This window comes from Prionailurus viverrinus, chromosome E1, assembly GCF_022837055.1.
Source record: "Prionailurus viverrinus isolate Anna chromosome E1, UM_Priviv_1.0, whole genome shotgun sequence".
In the NCBI taxonomy this organism is placed as follows: domain Eukaryota; kingdom Metazoa; phylum Chordata; class Mammalia; order Carnivora; family Felidae; genus Prionailurus; species Prionailurus viverrinus.
The window spans coordinates 18,417,081-18,435,847 of record NC_062574.1 but is presented as its reverse complement, the minus strand read 5'-3'; the positions used below and the strand labels follow the sequence as shown (position 1 = coordinate 18,435,847).

The 18,767-nt window shown below is 40.0% G+C and overlaps 2 protein-coding genes across 7 annotated transcripts in view; one reads left to right on the top strand and one right to left on the bottom strand.

Annotated features, from left to right (window-relative positions):
* Positions 1-285: 285 nt before the first annotated feature.
* Positions 286-1,106, bottom strand: LOC125151871 (formin-like protein 3). Its single transcript, XM_047833364.1, has 3 exons — positions 1,102-1,106; positions 624-997; positions 286-444 (listed from the first exon to the last, which is right to left on the bottom strand). The coding sequence occupies exons 1-3, from the start codon at positions 1,104-1,106 to the stop codon at positions 302-304; spliced, it is 522 nt and encodes a 173-aa protein (XP_047689320.1). The 3' UTR covers positions 286-301.
* The window catches only part of NLK (nemo like kinase), a 177,039-nt gene continuing 159,091 nt past the window's right edge, over positions 820-18,767 (top strand). For all 6 annotated transcript variants that reach the window (XR_007146812.1, XR_007146810.1, XR_007146809.1 and 3 more), the window contains exon 1: positions 820-2,380. Coding sequence is in view for 1 of the 6 variants with exons in the window: in XM_047832568.1 (XP_047688524.1) it covers positions 1,923-2,380 (458 nt within the window). In the remaining 5 variants the exon portion in view is untranslated. The remainder of the gene's footprint in view (positions 2,381-18,767) is intronic.

The window sequence follows — 18,767 nt, the reverse complement described above, 5'->3', positions numbered from 1 at the left end:
ACCTGGGACCTTGAGTTTCGTTTGTTCGACATCCCTTTTTGCTCCCCCTATTTCTTCTCCACACTTGATGACTTAAAAAGGGATAGGATATGGCTCGTATCAAAGGACCATCTATGATTGGGACTCCGCCTTCTTCATCCCAGTCCCGCCCCCTTTCTTTAGACCACACCCCCTTTATCTGGCCCCGCCCCCAAAGAGGTCGCCGCTGATACGACAGTGAATGCTCCACAATCCTGACCTATAGGAGATCTGAAGGGTGGGACCGAGATCAATCGTTTTTTCCATTTGTCAAATCTAGTGTCTATCTGGCCCCGGTCCCTTCCCACTTCATCTTCAAGCCAAGGATTGGTTGCTCTGTTCTTGGTCCCCGGCTCATGATTGGTTCTTTTATTCCACCCTCTCTTCCAGCTTTTGCGGGCGGGATTAGCACGCAGCTTCCTGCTCCTGCCAAAAAAATAAAAGAAGAAAAAGAAAAGAGGAGAGAGGCGAAAGAAAATGTCACGGAGATCTTTGGTTTTTAATTCGCTTTTAGTCTTGTCGGTCAGGCCAGACTCTGCCTTTTGATTGGTCTTTCTATCTGCCCATCCCGGATCGGGGGCGGGATTTCCCCAGGAGACCCACACCTTGTTGCCACTGGCCGAACAGTGCGCCTGTCTGAAGCTCCGGGCCCAGGATTGGAGGCAGACGCAGACAGGTGGGCGTGGATTGGCTAGGGCAGCCGGTCAGTGTGAGGCGGGGGCGGGGCCTCGGCGGCTGGTTGCGCGTGTCCGCCGCTGGCTCCGCTCTATCCGGCTTTGCTAGGGGAGGTGAGTCCGGCCGCGGCGGCACCGGCGGCTGAGGAGGAGGCGGCGGCTGAGGAGAAAGCGGCCGGCAGCGACTGAGGAGAAAGCGGCCGCGGGGACGGGAAGCCGGGTGGGGGGGAGGGGGGGAGACGGAGCAGCCTTGAGCCCTGCGGGGGCCGTCGCGCGGGGGGACCCACCCGCTCTCCCCCCCAACCCTCCTCAGCAGAAGCAGCCGGCGGCGGGGGCAGGAGTCAGCCCGCTTCCGACTGCACCCCGCCCGCCTCCCGGGGCTCCTATTCTTTGGCCCCGGGACCCTAACCTCATCCCGGGGCGGTTCCCTCTGTCTGGGCGTCCGAGTGCTGCCCACCTCTCTTTCATTCCTCCCTGCACCTCCTTACCTTCACTTTGCCCCGGTTCTCTTTCTCCTCTCCGTCCTGCCCTGTCGCCTGCTCTGCTCACCCTATCCCTCCTGCCTCCTTCCCTGGCTCTTTTCTCTTCTGGAAAGTTTAGTACCCCCCTCCAATCAGGTCAGCCTGACTAGGAGTGGGGGGAGATGTAGGAAGGCCTGAGAGTTCGAGGGGGGGGGAAGCTGGTTTCCCTGGAAATTTCCCCCCATCTTTTGAATTTGGGGTGGTTGGAATTTTTTTAAAATTGTATTTTTGAGGAGGTGGTAGGTGTTTAGAAAAGGATGTGGGAATGGAAGGGGTAGATGAGTCAACCCTCTTACAAGATTCCAAGGGTGGCGTGTTTCCTGATCCTTTTCGTGCGTGGAGTTCAGGGGGTCGGGAGGTTTGGCCTTTATTCCCACATTCAAAGTTGGAACCTCCCCCCAATTAAGGATGGAGTTTTAGTACCCACTTGTGGCAGGAAACCTGGGGGGAAGGGGTCCCTTTTCCCTTTTTCTTTTCTTTTTCTTTTTTTCCTTTCTTTTCTTTTTTGGGCAATCCACACCCTTCCACACACGCTCACCCCGAAACTAAACACCAAGATCCTCTAACTTGTTTGGATTGACTGATGAAGACCTAAAGCCAGTTTCCGCTCCATGTTTTTTGAGGTGGAGTGAGTGGTTGTTCTTCATTTTTAAATGGCCAAATGACAGCTTGACCCAGTTTGCTTTCCAATCAAAGGGCATTTTTTTGAATGTCTCTTTGTGGCGCAAGAGCCAACGCAAAAATGATGGCGGCTTACAATGGCGGCACATCTGCAGCAGCAGCAGGTCACCACCACCACCATCACCACCACCTTCCACACCTCCCTCCTCCTCACCTTCACCACCACCACCACCCTCAACACCATCTTCATCCGGGGTCGGCGGCTGCTGTACACCCTGTCCAGCAGCATACCTCTTCGGCAGCTGCGGCGGCCGCAGCAGCGGCCGCAGCTGCAGCCATGTTAAACCCTGGGCAACAACAGCCATATTTCCCATCACCGGCACCGGGTCAGGCTCCTGGACCAGCTGCAGCAGCCCCAGCTCAGGTACAGGCTGCCGCAGCTGCCACAGTTAAGGCGCACCACCATCAACACTCGCATCATCCACAACAGCAGCTGGATATTGAGCCGGATAGACCTATTGGATATGGAGCCTTTGGTGTTGTCTGGTGAGTATCCACAGAAAAACACGACTTCTCGCGGTTTCTTCTCACGTTGAGGTTGGGCGAGCCATCCGCCATGGCTTCCACCATGGTGACCAACCGCGGAGCGACTCAACTGTAGGAAGCCACCGCCACCGGTGAAGAGGCCCAACGTGTTGGCTGGCCGAGTTTGTGCTTTTGAGTCCTGGCGCATTTTGGTAGAACGCCCTCTGATGAGTAACACACGTTTGCCGTCTACCAGACTTTCTGTTTAGAACCTAAGCGAGCCACCGGATGTAGGATCGATAGATGAATGTGTGAAGCGTGTGTCCCGACAGACCTTGGTCATCTCTTAGGTCTGGTTTAGTCTGAATCGGTTGCCTGATTGCAGCGGATGTCACCAATGACCCCACCTTTGATTCCTTACTCTTAGTCTCGTCATTGGGTTAGACTTTGCATAACTACTTTGATGTCCCTTTTTGTCTTTTCATTCTTCGATTTGTAATCTTGATCCCCAGAAGGAAGATAGAGTTCATACTTGAACCAGTTAAGCCCTTGCTTGAGTGGTTTATTTTAAACCCTAAAGCTGCAGTTGGGAAGTATGTAGCTTTAGCTTTTTTGATAAGAATGCATTAAATATAGCATCACACATGAGTACCACAAATGAGGTCAGTAGACTGTAGCTATGCCGTGGCCCACATTCAGTGTAATGTTTTAGTGTCATTTAGTGTCATTTAGTGCCTCTTAAGTTGCTGTTATCCCTTGGTTGGTTGCCGTAGTAGGAAGTATACTTTTCAAACATAGGAAACTGCTCTACTTTTGCTAGTGCTAGGATGTTTGAAAGAGTCTAAGCGCTTCTTAGATGCAACATTTTGTCTATTTACTCTTCTTAGGAAGATTAGTAGTTTGTAATAAAATGAATTTATCGTTGTAGGCCCTGTTGCTGTCAAAACTAGAACAAACAGAATTTTTTTCTCAAGGATTAAGTATTCTGGTGTGGACAGATGAATTGATGTTTTCAGTGCGTTCAAAAATAGATAGTTGTTAATGTCTAGAAAAGCCCCCATCGCTACAGGAAAATGAACTCTTTGGAACTAGCCTGGTAAATGTCTCCTTTTGTCATTGTTTTTCACGCTATAATTGACGTGAGAATCATGTTTGCATTATATCTGGTCATCTTTATTTACAGTTCACATTTTATAATCTAGGCTACTAAGTGATCTGTTTTTTTTAAACTAGTAGGGTCCAGTGTTTTCCCAGCTAGCTCTCCAAGGAGGTTGCTGCTGCAGTGCTCCCTTCTCCAAGGTGTATGCGATTCCTGGTGGGAAAGAGTGTAGCCAGTAATGGTGTCTCTTCAGTCGCTCTGCTCAGGGACCGGTCTGCTCCTGCCTTCTCTTTCCTATCCTGTCCCCACGGATTGCACCGTATCCTATCCCCAGGGATTGCACCGTGAACTTCCATTCCTTGCCTAACCCTTGAGGATTTCAGAGGTGTGGGACCTGGGGGGGGTGGGGTGTGTGCACCGGGACAAGGTGGTTCCTTGCTTTAAATTTTGTCATTGATTTCCTGGACTTTGTTTGGGTTTTCTTAGACCTGGATGCTCTCTCTTATTTAAACGTTGTACATACAGTGTTAAGAACTAGAGATACTGAAAGGGAAGTGGATTGCAGCATTCTTGACTATATTCTAAAGACGGTTCTACATTTCTCTCAAATGGTGATGTGACTTGTAGAGTTTTCACTTCAAGTCAGGGCTAAAGGAAAAGATTTTTTTTTTTTTTTTTTAGGGGAGGAAGGTGAGGAGCTGGGAATGCTGAAACATCTTCCATAGCAAACATTCTGGTAGAGGCTATTCTGAGTTACATATGTATGAAAAACTGAATGTTTTTGATTTGAGTCCATTCTAGATTCTGTCATGGATTGAACGCCTTCTGTCACCGACAGAGTTGGCTCCCCGTACTTGAAGAGTACCTCATTCTGTACACCATCTTCTATTGTATACCGGTTGTTTTGTGTTTGCCTTGTCTCACTACGTTCGTAAGCCCCTCGAGGATATGGACTGTGCCTACCAGGGTACTTCTTTTCCTCCGCGGCACTTTGCACAGGGCCGTGGCATGTTCGCTGCTTGATTACAGGTCCTTCTTTCTTAAACCAAGTTTGTGTGGTTAGCTGCATTGAGTGTTTCCAATCAGTTGTTACAAGTGAAGTACAATTCAGAATGAAAAAAAGGAAGAGTTCCAGGTGTGTGTTTTAGTATGCAAATGCTTTTCTGTTTTCATATTTACATATCGATGACCTGTTGTCTGAATTGCTTATTATATTTGGAACGTAACTGCCACGTGTATGACCTGGGTAAAGTTGTTAAAACTGGAGATTTGAATACCAGACCAGAGTGAGTCGCACTAGTATTCTGAAACCCAAGCTAAAGATATTAGTAAGATTTTTTACTTTTTAACTAACTAGACCAGAATTTTTTTTTAATTCAAAAAATATCTAATGAACCTGAAACTGTTTTCTAAAATGATTAAAATGGGACATAAAAATATTTTCCCAGTGATACATCATTTGATTAAAACATCATATAACTACTTGGGCATCATAAGATTCACTTAGATTCAAATATATTAAAAAAATTTTTTTTAAATGTCTATTTATTTTTGAGAGGGAGGAGCAGAGAGAGAGGGAGACACAGAGTCTGAAGCAGGTTCCGGGCTCTGAGGTGTCATCACAGAGCCCGACTTGGGGCTCAAACTCACGAACCGCGAGATCATGACCTGAGCCAAAGTCGGACGCTTAACTGTGAGCCACCCAGGTGCCTCTCTAATGTATTTAACACATTTTGCAAGTATTTTTCTTCTGGCATCCCACACAAAAGGACACTGTATCTGCTCTCATATCTTTTTCTGAACATGCACCCCAAATTACTGACTGATGTCTGAAAACATTGCATGTAATTTTGAACAATATTGTTTCTCCTGTATGTAGACACAGCAAGATATTTGTGGAAGTGGTAGAGCATTTTACCAGTCAGATTTATAACTGAACAGTTTAGTCTACCAGCCTTGATTTATCTCTGAGCTGAATTTAACTAGTGGAATAACTTATCAGTATTGGACAGTTGGGTAAAAGTAGTGAATTACCTATTTGCTTGCTGGTAAAGATGGTGCTTTGACAGTTCAATTAAGGTTTCATTAACGACTGTCTGCTGTGTTTTATCTCAAAGTAAGGGTTCCAGTTTACGTGGTAATATGGTCATGGGGTAGCCTGAGATACATTCATTCTAATGATAGAATGTTGTTCATGGGTCATCAAAGCATCATATATAATTTGACCTTCTTTATCACATGTCAAGGCTCCAAATGTCCATTTGGACATTTTCATAATGCAAAACTGAAACACAAAATAACCCACAAACAGAAACCTCAGTCATTTGGTGAGGATAATGTTAATATCTATTTGTTGGTAGTTCACATTTGCCAGAGGAAAGTGAATATGCAGTGCTTAAAATTGTGACAACCTTGGGACAAAGTATTACAGCATAAAGCTTCAGGGGCTTATGAAGTGCGTGTTTTTGAGAGTTGGAGGAAGTTGACCACATGAGGGAAGTTTGAAGACTGCTAAACCCAGGCAGTTTGACATTGACAACCAGAAATATTGATTGAATTAATGGCATATAGTGCCACCTTGATAATGAGTCTGGGAAAAGCTTCTACGTAGAATATTAGTAGTGTTTTGGTTTTTAACTTATGTGATTAATTGAAAGATCAAATATCTTGGGATTCATTTGGTCTGTTGCCTTTGTACTCCAAGTAAAGTTGGAGAAATTTGAATTTTATTATTCTAATTCTTTCAGCGCGTTACTTTTATGTAAGTCTTTCAAAACTTAAGCATCACTGTAGTGATACTTAGTTACTTACTAGCTGTGTCATCTTAAGTTGTTTAACCTCTCTATTCCTCATTATAAAATGAGGATAATAATAGCACCTCTCCAAGGAGGATCGGTAAAAATGTGGTAATCTTTGTAAACCAATGATTACACTGTCTAGCATACAGTAAGCACTCAATGAAGGCTGTTTTTATTGTAGTTATTGTTGGTAGAAAAAACTGTTGTGTTAATGTATGCAGAAGTGGCTTCGTATATGGCCAGGTTTATCAAGTGAAATCACAACGTGCAGACTATTTTTGGAGGCATGACTTCAGATACCATAAAGTGTCCCCTTAGTTGTGCTATATGCTATATATGTGCTATTAATAATTTAAAACAAACACATTAAAATATATATAAAATACATGTTTGTGTGGACTTGGTAGGTGTTCTAGTCAGTTCATCTGCACTGTTTTTAGAAAGTATTCTGGATTTACATTGTGGGAAGGAAATTAATTTTTTCTTCTCAGAATGTAACAAATGAAGGACATCCTTATCGTCAAAGTTCAGCTTTAGTGGAAGCTCATGTTACTTGTGTTTGGATGAAAGAGTGTGAATTGCTAAAGAAGATCCTAGTGAGGTGGGGGAAATATGTGTGATTTAATGAAAAATTATTCAGTGTAAATCCTCATGCATGGCAGATACTGTCTAGCTTGCTCATCTTGTGAAAATTAGAGGTACCATTTTTTTTCTGATGTTTTCCGTGGTACTTTTTTACTCCTCAAACAGCCAACTTGAATTTAGAAAAATGGGGAATGCTTTGGGATATGTTTGGGGAAAATCCTGGAGTTATGTGCATCAGAAAGAGCATACTGAAGTGTATTCTGTTATTAACTGTGTTTTACAGGTTAAGAATTTGTAGTATTGAGAAGTTTTTCTAACAGCCAGGATTAACTGCCACAGCTGGATTCTTTGGGGTGGGGTGGGGGGGGGGGCGCTGCTTTGTGAAAAGAGCTTTGAAGAAGCAGTGCCTGCACCATAAAAAGGAAACGGTTGCTCTTCTAGACATAACAAAGCATCCGTGTGAAACAAGAAATGTGGAAATCTATATTGTTAATTTTAACTACAAACGAACTTACTTTTAGAAACTGCAGGTTCATGGTCATAAAGTAGAGAAAGCAAAGAGAGAGAATAAAAGTAATACGGTCTAATGATACTGAACTGGTTTCTTGGTGATACAAACTCCATGGCATTGTAACATTGGAAGTCATTTTGTGGTTAGACTCCTGACAAGATTTTTCCAAATTATATTCAAAAACCAAAAATAAAACAAAACCACAACACAACAAAAGAACTCATTTGTTTTATTCACAACACAACAAAAGAAACTCGTTTTATTCTTGGGCAGAAATTTTATGTTACACCATTGATTATTAGAAGGAAAGAAGATAAAGATATTTTATTAAGAAAAAAACATTTCAGAAAGAATTGCCTTTTCAAACTAGCTAAAACGGCAATATCCCTCAAACTCACATGCAACTTTTTTAGCCATCACTCAGTACCACTGGTGCATGTCCTGGAAAAGAAATGGGGGCAGATAAAGTTACCCTTCATATGCTTGCTGGAAGAAGAATATTTGCAAAATGTATTAACTGAATATATGTTTGAATCTAAGTTCTGGGGTTCCTGGAGCTTTACCCTCAAAGCATGGACAATTGTAGAAATGTTCCATGATATAAAAGGCTGTCATCTAATGGAGTTCTGGAATATTTCATTATCTTCCCAACTTGGAGTATGAGAGTTTTCCCTGATTTCTGTATTGTAGAATTGAGTGACTATTCTTGGCGGTTTTTATTAGATTTGCTGATGTCCTACCAGTTTAAGAATCCATTGTTTACATAATGTATGTTTCTTTATTATGCCGATCTTATTTCTTTGATGGAAATTGTCAAAGCCAAAGAAACTTTTCCATTTGTCATGCAACCAAATGGAAAGAAGTCACTGGGTAGAAGCTCTTTCATTATAAAGTTGTTTTGAGGTTTTACTTAAAAAAAAAAAAAAGTTTATGTCTCTCTCTGTCCCAAAAATAAATAAACGTTGAAAAAAAAAATTAAAAAAAAAAAAAAAAAAGGGGCGCCTGGGTGGCGCAGTCGGTTAAGCGTCCGACTTCAGCCAGGTCACGATCTCGCGGTCCGGGAGTTCGAGCCCCGCGTCAGGCTCTGGGCTGATGGCTCGGAGCCTGGAGCCTGTTTCCGATTCTGTGTCTCCCTCTCTCTCTGCCCCTCCCCCGCTCATGCTCTGTCTCTCTCTGTCCCAAAAATAAATAAACGTTGAAAAAAAAAAAATTTAAAAAAAAAAAAAGTTTGTTTATTTTGAGAGAGAGAGAGAGAGAAAGAGAATCTGAAGTCAGGCTCCACGGTGTCATGGCAGAGCCCGACACAGGGCTTCGTCCCACCAATCATGAGATTGTGACCTGAGCTAAAATCAAGAGTCCGATGCCCAACCTACTAAGCCACCCAGTTGCCCCTGGGTTTTACTTTTGATTCGTGCATCCACAGTAGTCCAGTGAATTATTTGTTGATTGGGTCATCTAATGCAGATCAACAACCATTTCCTAACTAACACAGTTTGTCAGTTTGATCCAGTTGTTGCTTAGGGGTAATACAGAGAGTGCCTGAGGCAACAGTTGTGATACTGTCAATAAGCATGTGACACATCATCATAGACTTAGTTGGTAGTTCTAAGGTACCTAGCCAGAAGACATTAGAAAAACATTTAGCACTCTGGCATTATGAAAAGGAAACTAAGGAAACGATATTGAGTTGCACTTTAGCAGTTAACGACAATGGTGTGAGTAGAGGGAGTGTGTACAGTGATGTCTGTCATTGATTATGATTGGCAGTCTTTATCTAAACCTAGTTTCATATCGGTGTTTTGAATTAGTTTGACTAATTGAATTATATCTACTATCAGAAGGTTTTGACATTGTTGGAACTCACTAGTCAGTGTGTTTTTTATTGTCAACCTGCTGCAGTGGACCAGAACTATTGTAGGTAATAATGAGGATATTTAATTCTACAAACAATTTTGCAAACGGTCAGGCTTCTGCTGTTATCTGTCCTGTGCTTGTACTGGGATACAGAGATGTTTAAGTCATGATACTGCCCTGAAGGAGCTTACAGTTAAGTAAACAGTGTGCAAAATAATATATCCTTGCTTTCAGGGAGTCTTGATGGAGAGTTGAAACTAAATTTGAAATCATTAAATAAAAACATAAAGATGTATTATCACTTGTTCTCACAGTAATATTTATTGGTTATTGACTATTTCCCAGGCCCTGTGCTGGATGTTAGGGATTTAAAGAAGATTATGATCTAGTGGGGGAGAGAGACTTGTAAATGGATGATTATAATTCATTGCCATCAATGCAGCAATAGAGATATTCCCTGCATATTATGGGAACATAGAGGAGGGATTTCTCTGGAAGGCATGAATGCTTTCTACAAGAGGTAATACCTCCACTGAGTTTTAAGAATAAGAGTCAGCTAATGATGAAGGGCGTTCTAGATAGTTGGGCTCATATGCAGGAGACCGCAGGGCTGGAGTTGCTGAAATATAAAGTGTAGTGGGGAGGTGGGAGGTGATAGGGTGGAGGGAGACAAACTAGAGCTATACCCTAAAATTGGAGTGTTCTGCTGAAGAGATCCCACTGGTACTGGGAGAGGGGCAAAATCTTACTCTTTTTATGAATAAAGCACATATATAAATATATAGCTTATCTATAGTATTAAAATTTCATGAGGAGTCTGGGGGGAAAATGTCTGAAAAGGCTCCTTTGGGGCGGGTAATGAAATAAAGTTGAAACACTGGGAATGGCAACTGTGGAAAGTTTTTAAGAGAGAGACTTGTTCAGATATTTATATCTATGTGTATAAAAGAGTGGAGATAGCTGAGGCCTGAGCCTTGGGGAATGTTCTCAGTTGTAGGTGGAAGAAATTATTGGAGGCAAAACTAAAGGGCAGTCAGATAGGAAAATGTGTTCATAGTGATTGACTACCTGTGCATGGCAGAAGATTGTTAGGAAGATGGGAGTGATCTTTGGTGCAGATAAAAAAGTCAAAGAAAATGAGGGTGGAGAAAAGGCTATTGAATTTAGCAGGTAGAACACACATTTGAGAATGTGTGTGTGTGTGTGTTTTTTCTCTCATGTATACATGAAATGTATATATTTGATTCTAAAGAATGTCTTAAATGTTAGCAGCACTTTGTTTTATCATTAATAAAATTCTCCCAAATCCCAAGTTTTTATTTCTAGTTTAATAAACCATAGAACTTGATGTTTATCATGTTCAAGGTGCCATTTCTTCGGGAAGAATTTTTTTAATGAGAGGGTAACAGAGTACTCAACTAAACTTGTTAGGAGACAAGATTCTGGTCCTGCCTTGCTGCCAACAATCCTATGACCTTGATAAAGTTATTTAAATTTTCTGGGACTTTGGTTCCTCATTTATAAAATCCTGTGTTTCCTAAGTTTCTCTAATACAATTGTGTCAATGTTTATAAAGCATCATGGCTTTGTTTTTGGGAAAGTCCAACCTGCTAGTGACCATATGACAACTTTTTTTCAGGAGTACAGATGTTGGATAGCTTCTAAAATTGTTTAAAGGAAGAATGAGATAAATGTAACCCTATTCCCATGTGGTAACTTTCATGGAGTTTTCAAATTTAAAATTTCAGATTTTAAATGTGCAGCTGTTCAAGAGATTTATTTTCTTTCATTGACATTGGTAAGGATTGTACATATTTAGTTATGAAGAGCCTACCTATTTGCAAATGGGCAATCAATTCCTTCATGAATGTAAATTTGATACTGTTTTTCTGGTAATACTTTACCTTTTAGTGTTTTAGATTTTCTTGCTTTCCTAAATATTTGGAGTGATTTTTAAAATTTTAAATAAAATCTAATATTAAATATTTTGTCTTTTTGTGTGTATGTGAGTAATCAGGTAAAATGATTTGGGGGTCAGTGCTTACATTAGCAAGTTGGTTTACAATGTTTTGTTTTTAGGAATCTCTTTTTAAATTCTGAATTTGGCTAGGGAATTTACTAGTTTGCAGATTAACCTCCCACAAAATGAGCTGTGTCACAGCTTTAAGGCCCTAGCCGTCTAGGGCAATTTACAATGCCCAGAGATAGAGCAGGAGCGTACCTTCCTAAAGCTCTTCCACAATAGGAAGGGAGCATTTTCAGAGCCCTCAACAAACCAGCAGCACTATCCAGTAGATATATAATGCAAGCCACATATATGATTTTAATGTTCTAGTGACCGTATTAAAAAATGTGAAAAGAAACAGGTGAAATTAGTTTTAGTAATATATTTTTATTCCATGTATCCAAAGTATTGTAATTTCAACATGTTATTACTATAAAAATTATTAATTAGGTATTTTACATCCCCCCTCCCCCCCCTCCCCCCCCCCGCCAAAGTGTACTGGCTACCTTATTGACCAGCACAGTTTTAGAGTCTCTTTGGCCTTTATTGTTGTATACTGATTTCTGAACCAATCGTTGTCTGTAGAGATAGGATTACTTTTGGAGCAATCAGGTCCACTCTGGACCTGGAGATGGAGTCAGTTATAAATGGGAATGATGAATTCCAGCAATGGATGCTGGGAAGGCAGTCATTAATTACCAAGAATGCATTCATCAAACTTATATCAGACTCAGAAGATCTTGACCAGGTGCGTTCATAGAACAAAGCGGAGTAATGTTCTCCATAGAGAAGTTGTCCTAACTGCCCTGAATTATTTGGAGTATTTTCCTTTTCTTTTCTGAACCCTCGTTTGCCTAAGGTAGCAGAAAGGTAAAATTGGTACCTGATCCTTGCCATGTTTGCTTTCCTTCCCGGTTAGATCAGATATCCCCCATTGATTTCTTTCCTCTCTCAGTGTTGTGGTTTTGTTATCTAGATAAAGTTCTCAAGTCTTGTTTTCAATTTAAATAGTATAAGGCTCAGTAGTGTCAGGCAGCAAACACCTAACAGGGGAATGGACAACACAGAAACTTTTTGTTTATCCTTTCCTTGACCTAAAATTCCTGCTCTGAGCTACAGAGAAAAGGTGAAGAGAGACATTTGAACAAATAGATAAAATTAGTCATTTGACCCAGATTGCAGCTATTTTTTTTTTTTCTGTCTGCATGGATAAAAACCATCCTCCAATTTACATAAGCAGGTGATTTTTCTTACATGCTAATTTTCTTAATGTACCATGGCAGAGAGCTGTAGATTTGCAAATTGTGTAAGTAAATTGAAGTAAACCAGGTGACTTTATTTCACTTTATTATCTTACCAGTACAGAAGTACCCAAAGGGTGCAATTATCGGGTGATTATCTCATTGCACATCTAAGTTAACAGGCAGCCTGGTGCAAAGTTTTTTTTTTCCCCCCTTTCTTCTCCACTTCCCTCTCCTTTTAGTTGTTTAAAATAGGAAACTATTGATTTCTGTATTTACCTTGACAGGGCTAAAAATTTAATAATACAGATGTGGGGAAAATTGAGCTTTACTTAGAGTAATCCAGAAGCCATAAAAATTGGCAAGTAATGTGGATACTGTGCAGAAAAAGGGACACCTATATACTTGGTTTGGGTTTGAATTGCCTGAGAGAATTAGATGAGAACCTTCAACCATGTTTAATTGGTTGGCCTCTTCTGTTTTCCTTTTCCCAGGTTCTGCATGTTACAGTAATTGGGTTATTGTGAAGTTAACTGGGTGTGTATCAAAGCCAGTGTTCAAAATATTGATGTGTATTCTCTTAAAAATCAAAATAACTAATTACAAGTGTTTTAAAATAACATTTCAATATGTTAGAAATTTTAGAAAGGTACAATAGTTAGTTTTAGGGGCTCTTTTCCCAGAAGATTCCTGAGGACAAGTAATGTCAATCAATAAAGCACCTTCCTGGTATTAAAAGGGTATTTCCAAATAACAAATTCCAATATTAATCTTAGCAATTAATGCTTTTTAACTCCTCAGATGTGACAGTATTATTTACCTAGTGATATGTATGGAGATTAAATTATACTCCTTGTAGCTTTGAAGTAATGCTTTTGAAATGAATCATAATTTTAAGCTAGCAAATTAAAAGTTTGGCCAGTCTTTTTATCCCAGTGCTTCCATATTCTTCCTTTTCGGTTTCAAGAAAAGTAGTCCAGAAGAACTTTGAGAACAAAAGCAGTTAAAGAATGACCAGAGGAGGACAGGATTTAAGTACAAAGGGACTGTATGGGTTGGTAGTTAAGAGCCAGTGCTATGATTACAGTCTGGATTTAAATCTTGACTCTGCCTTCTTCCTAGCTGTGGGCTAATTATTTAACCTCTGAGTGCCTCTTGGTCATAGTGTGTAAAATGGGGATAGTAATAGTATATGTATTTCATAGGGGTTGTTCTATAGATTAAATGAATCAAGGTATATGTAGTCTTAGAACTGTGCTTGGCCCTATGTAAATATTGACTGTCATTATTATTATTATTACCAGTTTGAGTGAAAAAATAGAGCCCCTTCTGAAAGCTTATTAATTTAGGGCAAATAACTAACAGCTTTTGTCGGGCTGTTGCTAGGTCTTAGGTGTGTGACTACTGCAGAAATTTTTTTTTTTTTCCTGATTAGCTCCAACAGTTTTTGAAAAATTCATTCAAGTTGTAGAATGCCTTCCAGATGTAAAATTTTCTTTAGCCCATAAAAGGAAGGTTTTTCCTTTCTCTTTTTCCCCCCTTTCTCTTTAACTTCCCCTTCCCACCCCATTATCAAAGTAATATGTTTATTATAGGAAACTTGAAAAATAACCTACAACTCAGATAGCCACTGACAGCATTTGGTGTATTTTTCCCCCAATTATTTACCTGGAATGCTTGTGTTTGTAATATTATGAGTTGGAATCATGATTGCATTGGGTATTTACAATTTTGTATCCTGTTTGTTTCACTAACATTACAAAGATTTTGGCCTTATAGGGCGCCGGGGGGGGGGGGGGGGGAGGCGGGGTAGGACTAATTTTTTCATTCTCACAATCCTAGAGCTCTATCTTGAAAGGAACTAGACAGTTGGAGGATACTTTAGAATGCATCTAGAGTAACTGCCTCATTTTATAAATGGGAAAATTGAGACCCAGGGAAGCTAAGAGATTTGTTCAAGGTCACACAGCTAGTTAGAGGCTGAGCCAGAACCTTTGCTCTTTTGCTGCTTTACCAGTAATACCTGTTCACCTTAATGCCCAGTGAAACTGGAGGAAGTGTTCTTAGAAAAGCAAAACAAAACAAATAAAAAACAAAAACTCTGAATGAAACCAAGAACAGTGCTTCTGAAAAAAAATAGAGTACTCCATTGGTTGCTTTTTGTGTGCTAGTGACTCTAAGGTTTCTGGTAAAAGTTTAATGTCATGAGCCACAAGCCTTTTGGTGGAAAACAACTCGATCTTTTCATGATAGATGTAATTATGTTGTATATTTGCCTTGAGACTATCATGTCCCCCTCTTTTATTTTTTGAAAAATTTTAAACCTCGGGGAATTGGAAAGAATTGTATAATGATATATACCCATAAACCATTCTTCTAGATTAACATTTTGTGACTTTTGCTTTATCCAGTTGGAGGCTATTTCTACAGAATTTGCTGAGATTGGGTTTTGATTAAATTTAGACTTACAGTGTTAAGAAATTTATGGTCACTGCATCAAGTTGCTTGCTGCTCCATGTATTAAGTTTTGTAATCTCTCCCAACTAGAGAAGGAACTGAAGGTTTTCAAGCTTGTGACTTTTGGAATGCTATTTATTCTCCTAATACTTAAAAGAAAATTCAGTGTGAATCAAATGTGTAGCTGAAACATATACCAGTCAAAACTAGGCTTCAGGCAGGATAGAAATATTCCATTCTGCAAAGTTTTTCTTTTTTTGTGATATTTATCTCAGTTTGGGAGTAAAGGGACATTTTCACAATAACCTAATTTCTGGTTTCACAATTTTGTGACAGAGGACGTGATTGAGGATATTACATTGTTGAAGCTAAAATTTAAGTTGCTGTAGTTTTTTTTTTTCCTAAGTAAATTACCCTGATAGTCACATGAGCTGATGATGCTGTGATTTGTGTCACCCAATTCACTGCTCTGTATTTTTCAGTACCAAATAATTCCTTTGTTAAACTCATTTTCAGTAAATGAGCCATTGTTTCCCAAAGGGTAATGATTATTTCTATATATAGCACAAATCCCTAAGAAATAGATTTTAAAGTCTAAGATATTAGTGATTGGAAATGGTTAAAATCCTTGCTCTGTGTATATCAAGGCACAACTGTGTCTATGAATAGGGCAGCTGCTGTGTTTGCTCCCTCGGCTACAATATAAGATATTATGCTTACTAGAAACCAAGTGACAAGTCTTTAAAAGTGAAGTCTTTCGGTTTATGTGCAAAAAGGGGTTATTTTATTGAGTCTATCCAGTATTACATAGTTTCATAACGTAAACACCTAGAATGAAGTAGCTGGAGTTTAAATCTAAATGGCTTGTGGCAGGTAAGGAAATATATAGGCAGCAGATATTGGTTTACTTGATACAGTTGATGTCAGTATCTGCAAATAAGTCATTGACTTCTTAAAGTACCTCAGCAGTAAAGACATTTAAAATAGGGACACTGTGATGTTTAACTGGTGTAGATGCTGAAGATCTGGTTATCAGCATGTATCAGCTTCTCTCTGTAGGTGGAAAAACTTTAAATAACTAGTTTTTAGCCCTTGATTTTTTTTTTCCTCTTAAAGTAGATGCTTGTTTCTTAGAAGACAAGTCAAAATCATCTGTTTCTGTCTCTCTTCCCCTCTCGATGCTAATAAAAGCAAATGCTTATAAGCACTCTCTGACACATTTTCTACCCACTGATACACTGAAAATAATGAGTTTCGAAGGCTGGGGCCATGTCTCATTTGTATCTGCAGAGCGGAATATGGTCATGGGTGGGTACTTACTGTTCTTTGTTACATTGAAAGTTGCTAATGCTAAGTTTGGTGGGATGGTGACTGTCACAAAGAAGAGTATCACTGACCCTTTTGCCATTATGTAGAGCCCTACTTCCTCATGCAACACAGGAATTTTGATGAGGGAACACTTAGAGTGGCATTCAGACTACCCCTTGATGGTGATTTTGTTTTTTGTGGTGTTTGGATTTCTTTTTTTAAGAGTAAAGAGCCCTAGGGGCGCCTGGGTGGCGCGGTCGGTTAAGCGTCCGACTTCAGCCAGGTCACGATCTCGCGGTCCGTGAGTTCGAGCCCCGCGTCGGGCTCTGGGCTGATGGCTCAGAGCCTGGAGCCTGTTTCCGATTCTGTGTCTCCCTCTCTCTCTGCCCCTCCCCTGTTCATGCTCTGTCTCTCTCTCTCCCAAAAAAATAAATAAATGTTGAAAAAAAATTAAAAAAAAAAAAAAGAGTAAAGAGCCCTAATCTAAAAATAATATACGGTAACCAACTATCCCTCAAGTAGTCCTTGTTTTGCTGCTGCTTTCTATAATCTACTTTTAACTTAAGAATGCTTTTGAATTGTTTAGGTAAAATACATTCTCAGTGCAGAACTGTGACCTCATGTTAGAAAAATAGAAACTATGTCTAAAGTCTCATCTCTTACATCAAAATACCAAAGCCCTCTGCGATGCTGGGAAAAAAAATGCATGCAGAAAAAAAAATACAGGCAGTTCTAAGCTCTACATTCTGTTCTATAAACTTATGAATAAATGACAGATTAGTATGTACGAGCCATCCTTTTTAAAATTAGTGAGAGGGGTGCCTGCATGGTTAAGTTGGTTAAGTGGCCCACTCTAGATTTCAGCACAGGTCCTGATCTCATGGTTGTGCGATAAGACCCCAGTTGGGCTCTGGGCTGTGCCATGAAGCCTGCTTGAGATTCTCTCTCCCTCTGTGCCCTTCTTCCACGTGCGTGGGTGCGTGTTCTCTCTCTCTCTCTCTCTCTCTCTCAAAATAAACTTAAAAAAATAAAATTAGTGAGAAAGAAGGGCTTATTTCAGTGGTGTGCTGGTATATGTTTCACAGGATCTCTGGAAAATAAAATGGCCCTGGTTTGTAGGGGCTGCCCAGTTCCTGTGGTGTAAATACTCCTATAATGGCCAGTTTCAAGCAACCAATGTGAAGTCATCAACGCTTGAATTGGAAAAAGAAATATAGTAGCACACCATTATAAAGTATTTTTACCCTGCAGATAAAGTAGATGTTAATCTTACAAGCATAAGTCATTTAAAATAATTAGGAAGCAATGATTTCTGAGTATTTGTTACCTTTCTTTTAGTAATGATTTATTTCATTCTAAGTTTGTATAATTTAACTTTTAATAATGCCTGTGTATCACAGTCAGCTTGCAAAATGCCAGAAAATGTAATAATCTCTCAGGAGCCAGTATGAACCAGCTCTAGCACACCACTGGTTTATTAAATCTTTGTTGGGATATTTAACTAGTGGTGGGGAGGGATGAAGTTGGGTCTGTATTCATCATGTACAAAAAGTCCCAAGTGGATTAAAGGTTTAAATGTAAAAAAAAAGAAAGCCAAAAAAAAAAAAAAGAAAATATGGATAACTATTTTTATCATCTTGGAGGGAAAGACTTATTACTTTGATGTCAAAGCAAGAAAAATATCAGATTTGTTTGTGTAGATATTTAAGATGTGTGTTTGGTAAAATACAACATAAAAAAGCCTGAAAGAAAAAAATACATAAGCCAGGGGAGAAATGGAGAAATATTGGCAACATGTATGAAAGACAAAAGTTAGTATCTTTAAAAAAAATTTTTTTTAATGTTTATTTATTTTGAGAGAGAGAGAGACAGAGCACAAGCAGGGGAGGGACAGAGAGAGGGAAACACAGAATCTGAAGCAGGGTCCAGCTCTGAGCTGTCAGCACAGAGCCCGACGTGGGGCTCGAACCCATGAACCGTGAGATCATGACCTGAGCCGAAGTCGGACGCTCAATCGACTGAGCCACCCAGGTGCCCCTAAAAGTTAGTATCTTTAATACTTAAACAGTTCTTAAAATCTTGGGGCACCTGGGTGGCCCAGTCGGTTAAGTGTCCAACTTCGGCTCAGGTCATGATCTTACGGTTCATGGGTTCTAGCCCCGCGTCAGACTCTGCTGACAGCTCAGAGCCTGGAGCCTGCTTGGGACTCTCTCTCCCTCTCTCTCTGCCCCTCCCCCACTCATGCTCTGTCTCTGTCTCTCTCTCAAAATGAACATTAAAAAAAAAAAAAGATCTTTTAAAATCAACAAGAAGTAAGGGTGAATACCCTAACTGAAAATGGGCAAAAGCTAGAGAATGGGCTATTTGCAGAAGAAATAAAATTTGTTTAAAAATATTTTTAAAAGACTCTCACTTTCATTAATAAAGAAATGCAGAAATAGGATATCACTCTTGTTAGATTGACATTTTATTTATTTATTTATTTAAAAAAAATTTTTTTTCCAACGTTTATTTATTTTTGGGACAGAGAGAGACAGAGCATGAACGGGG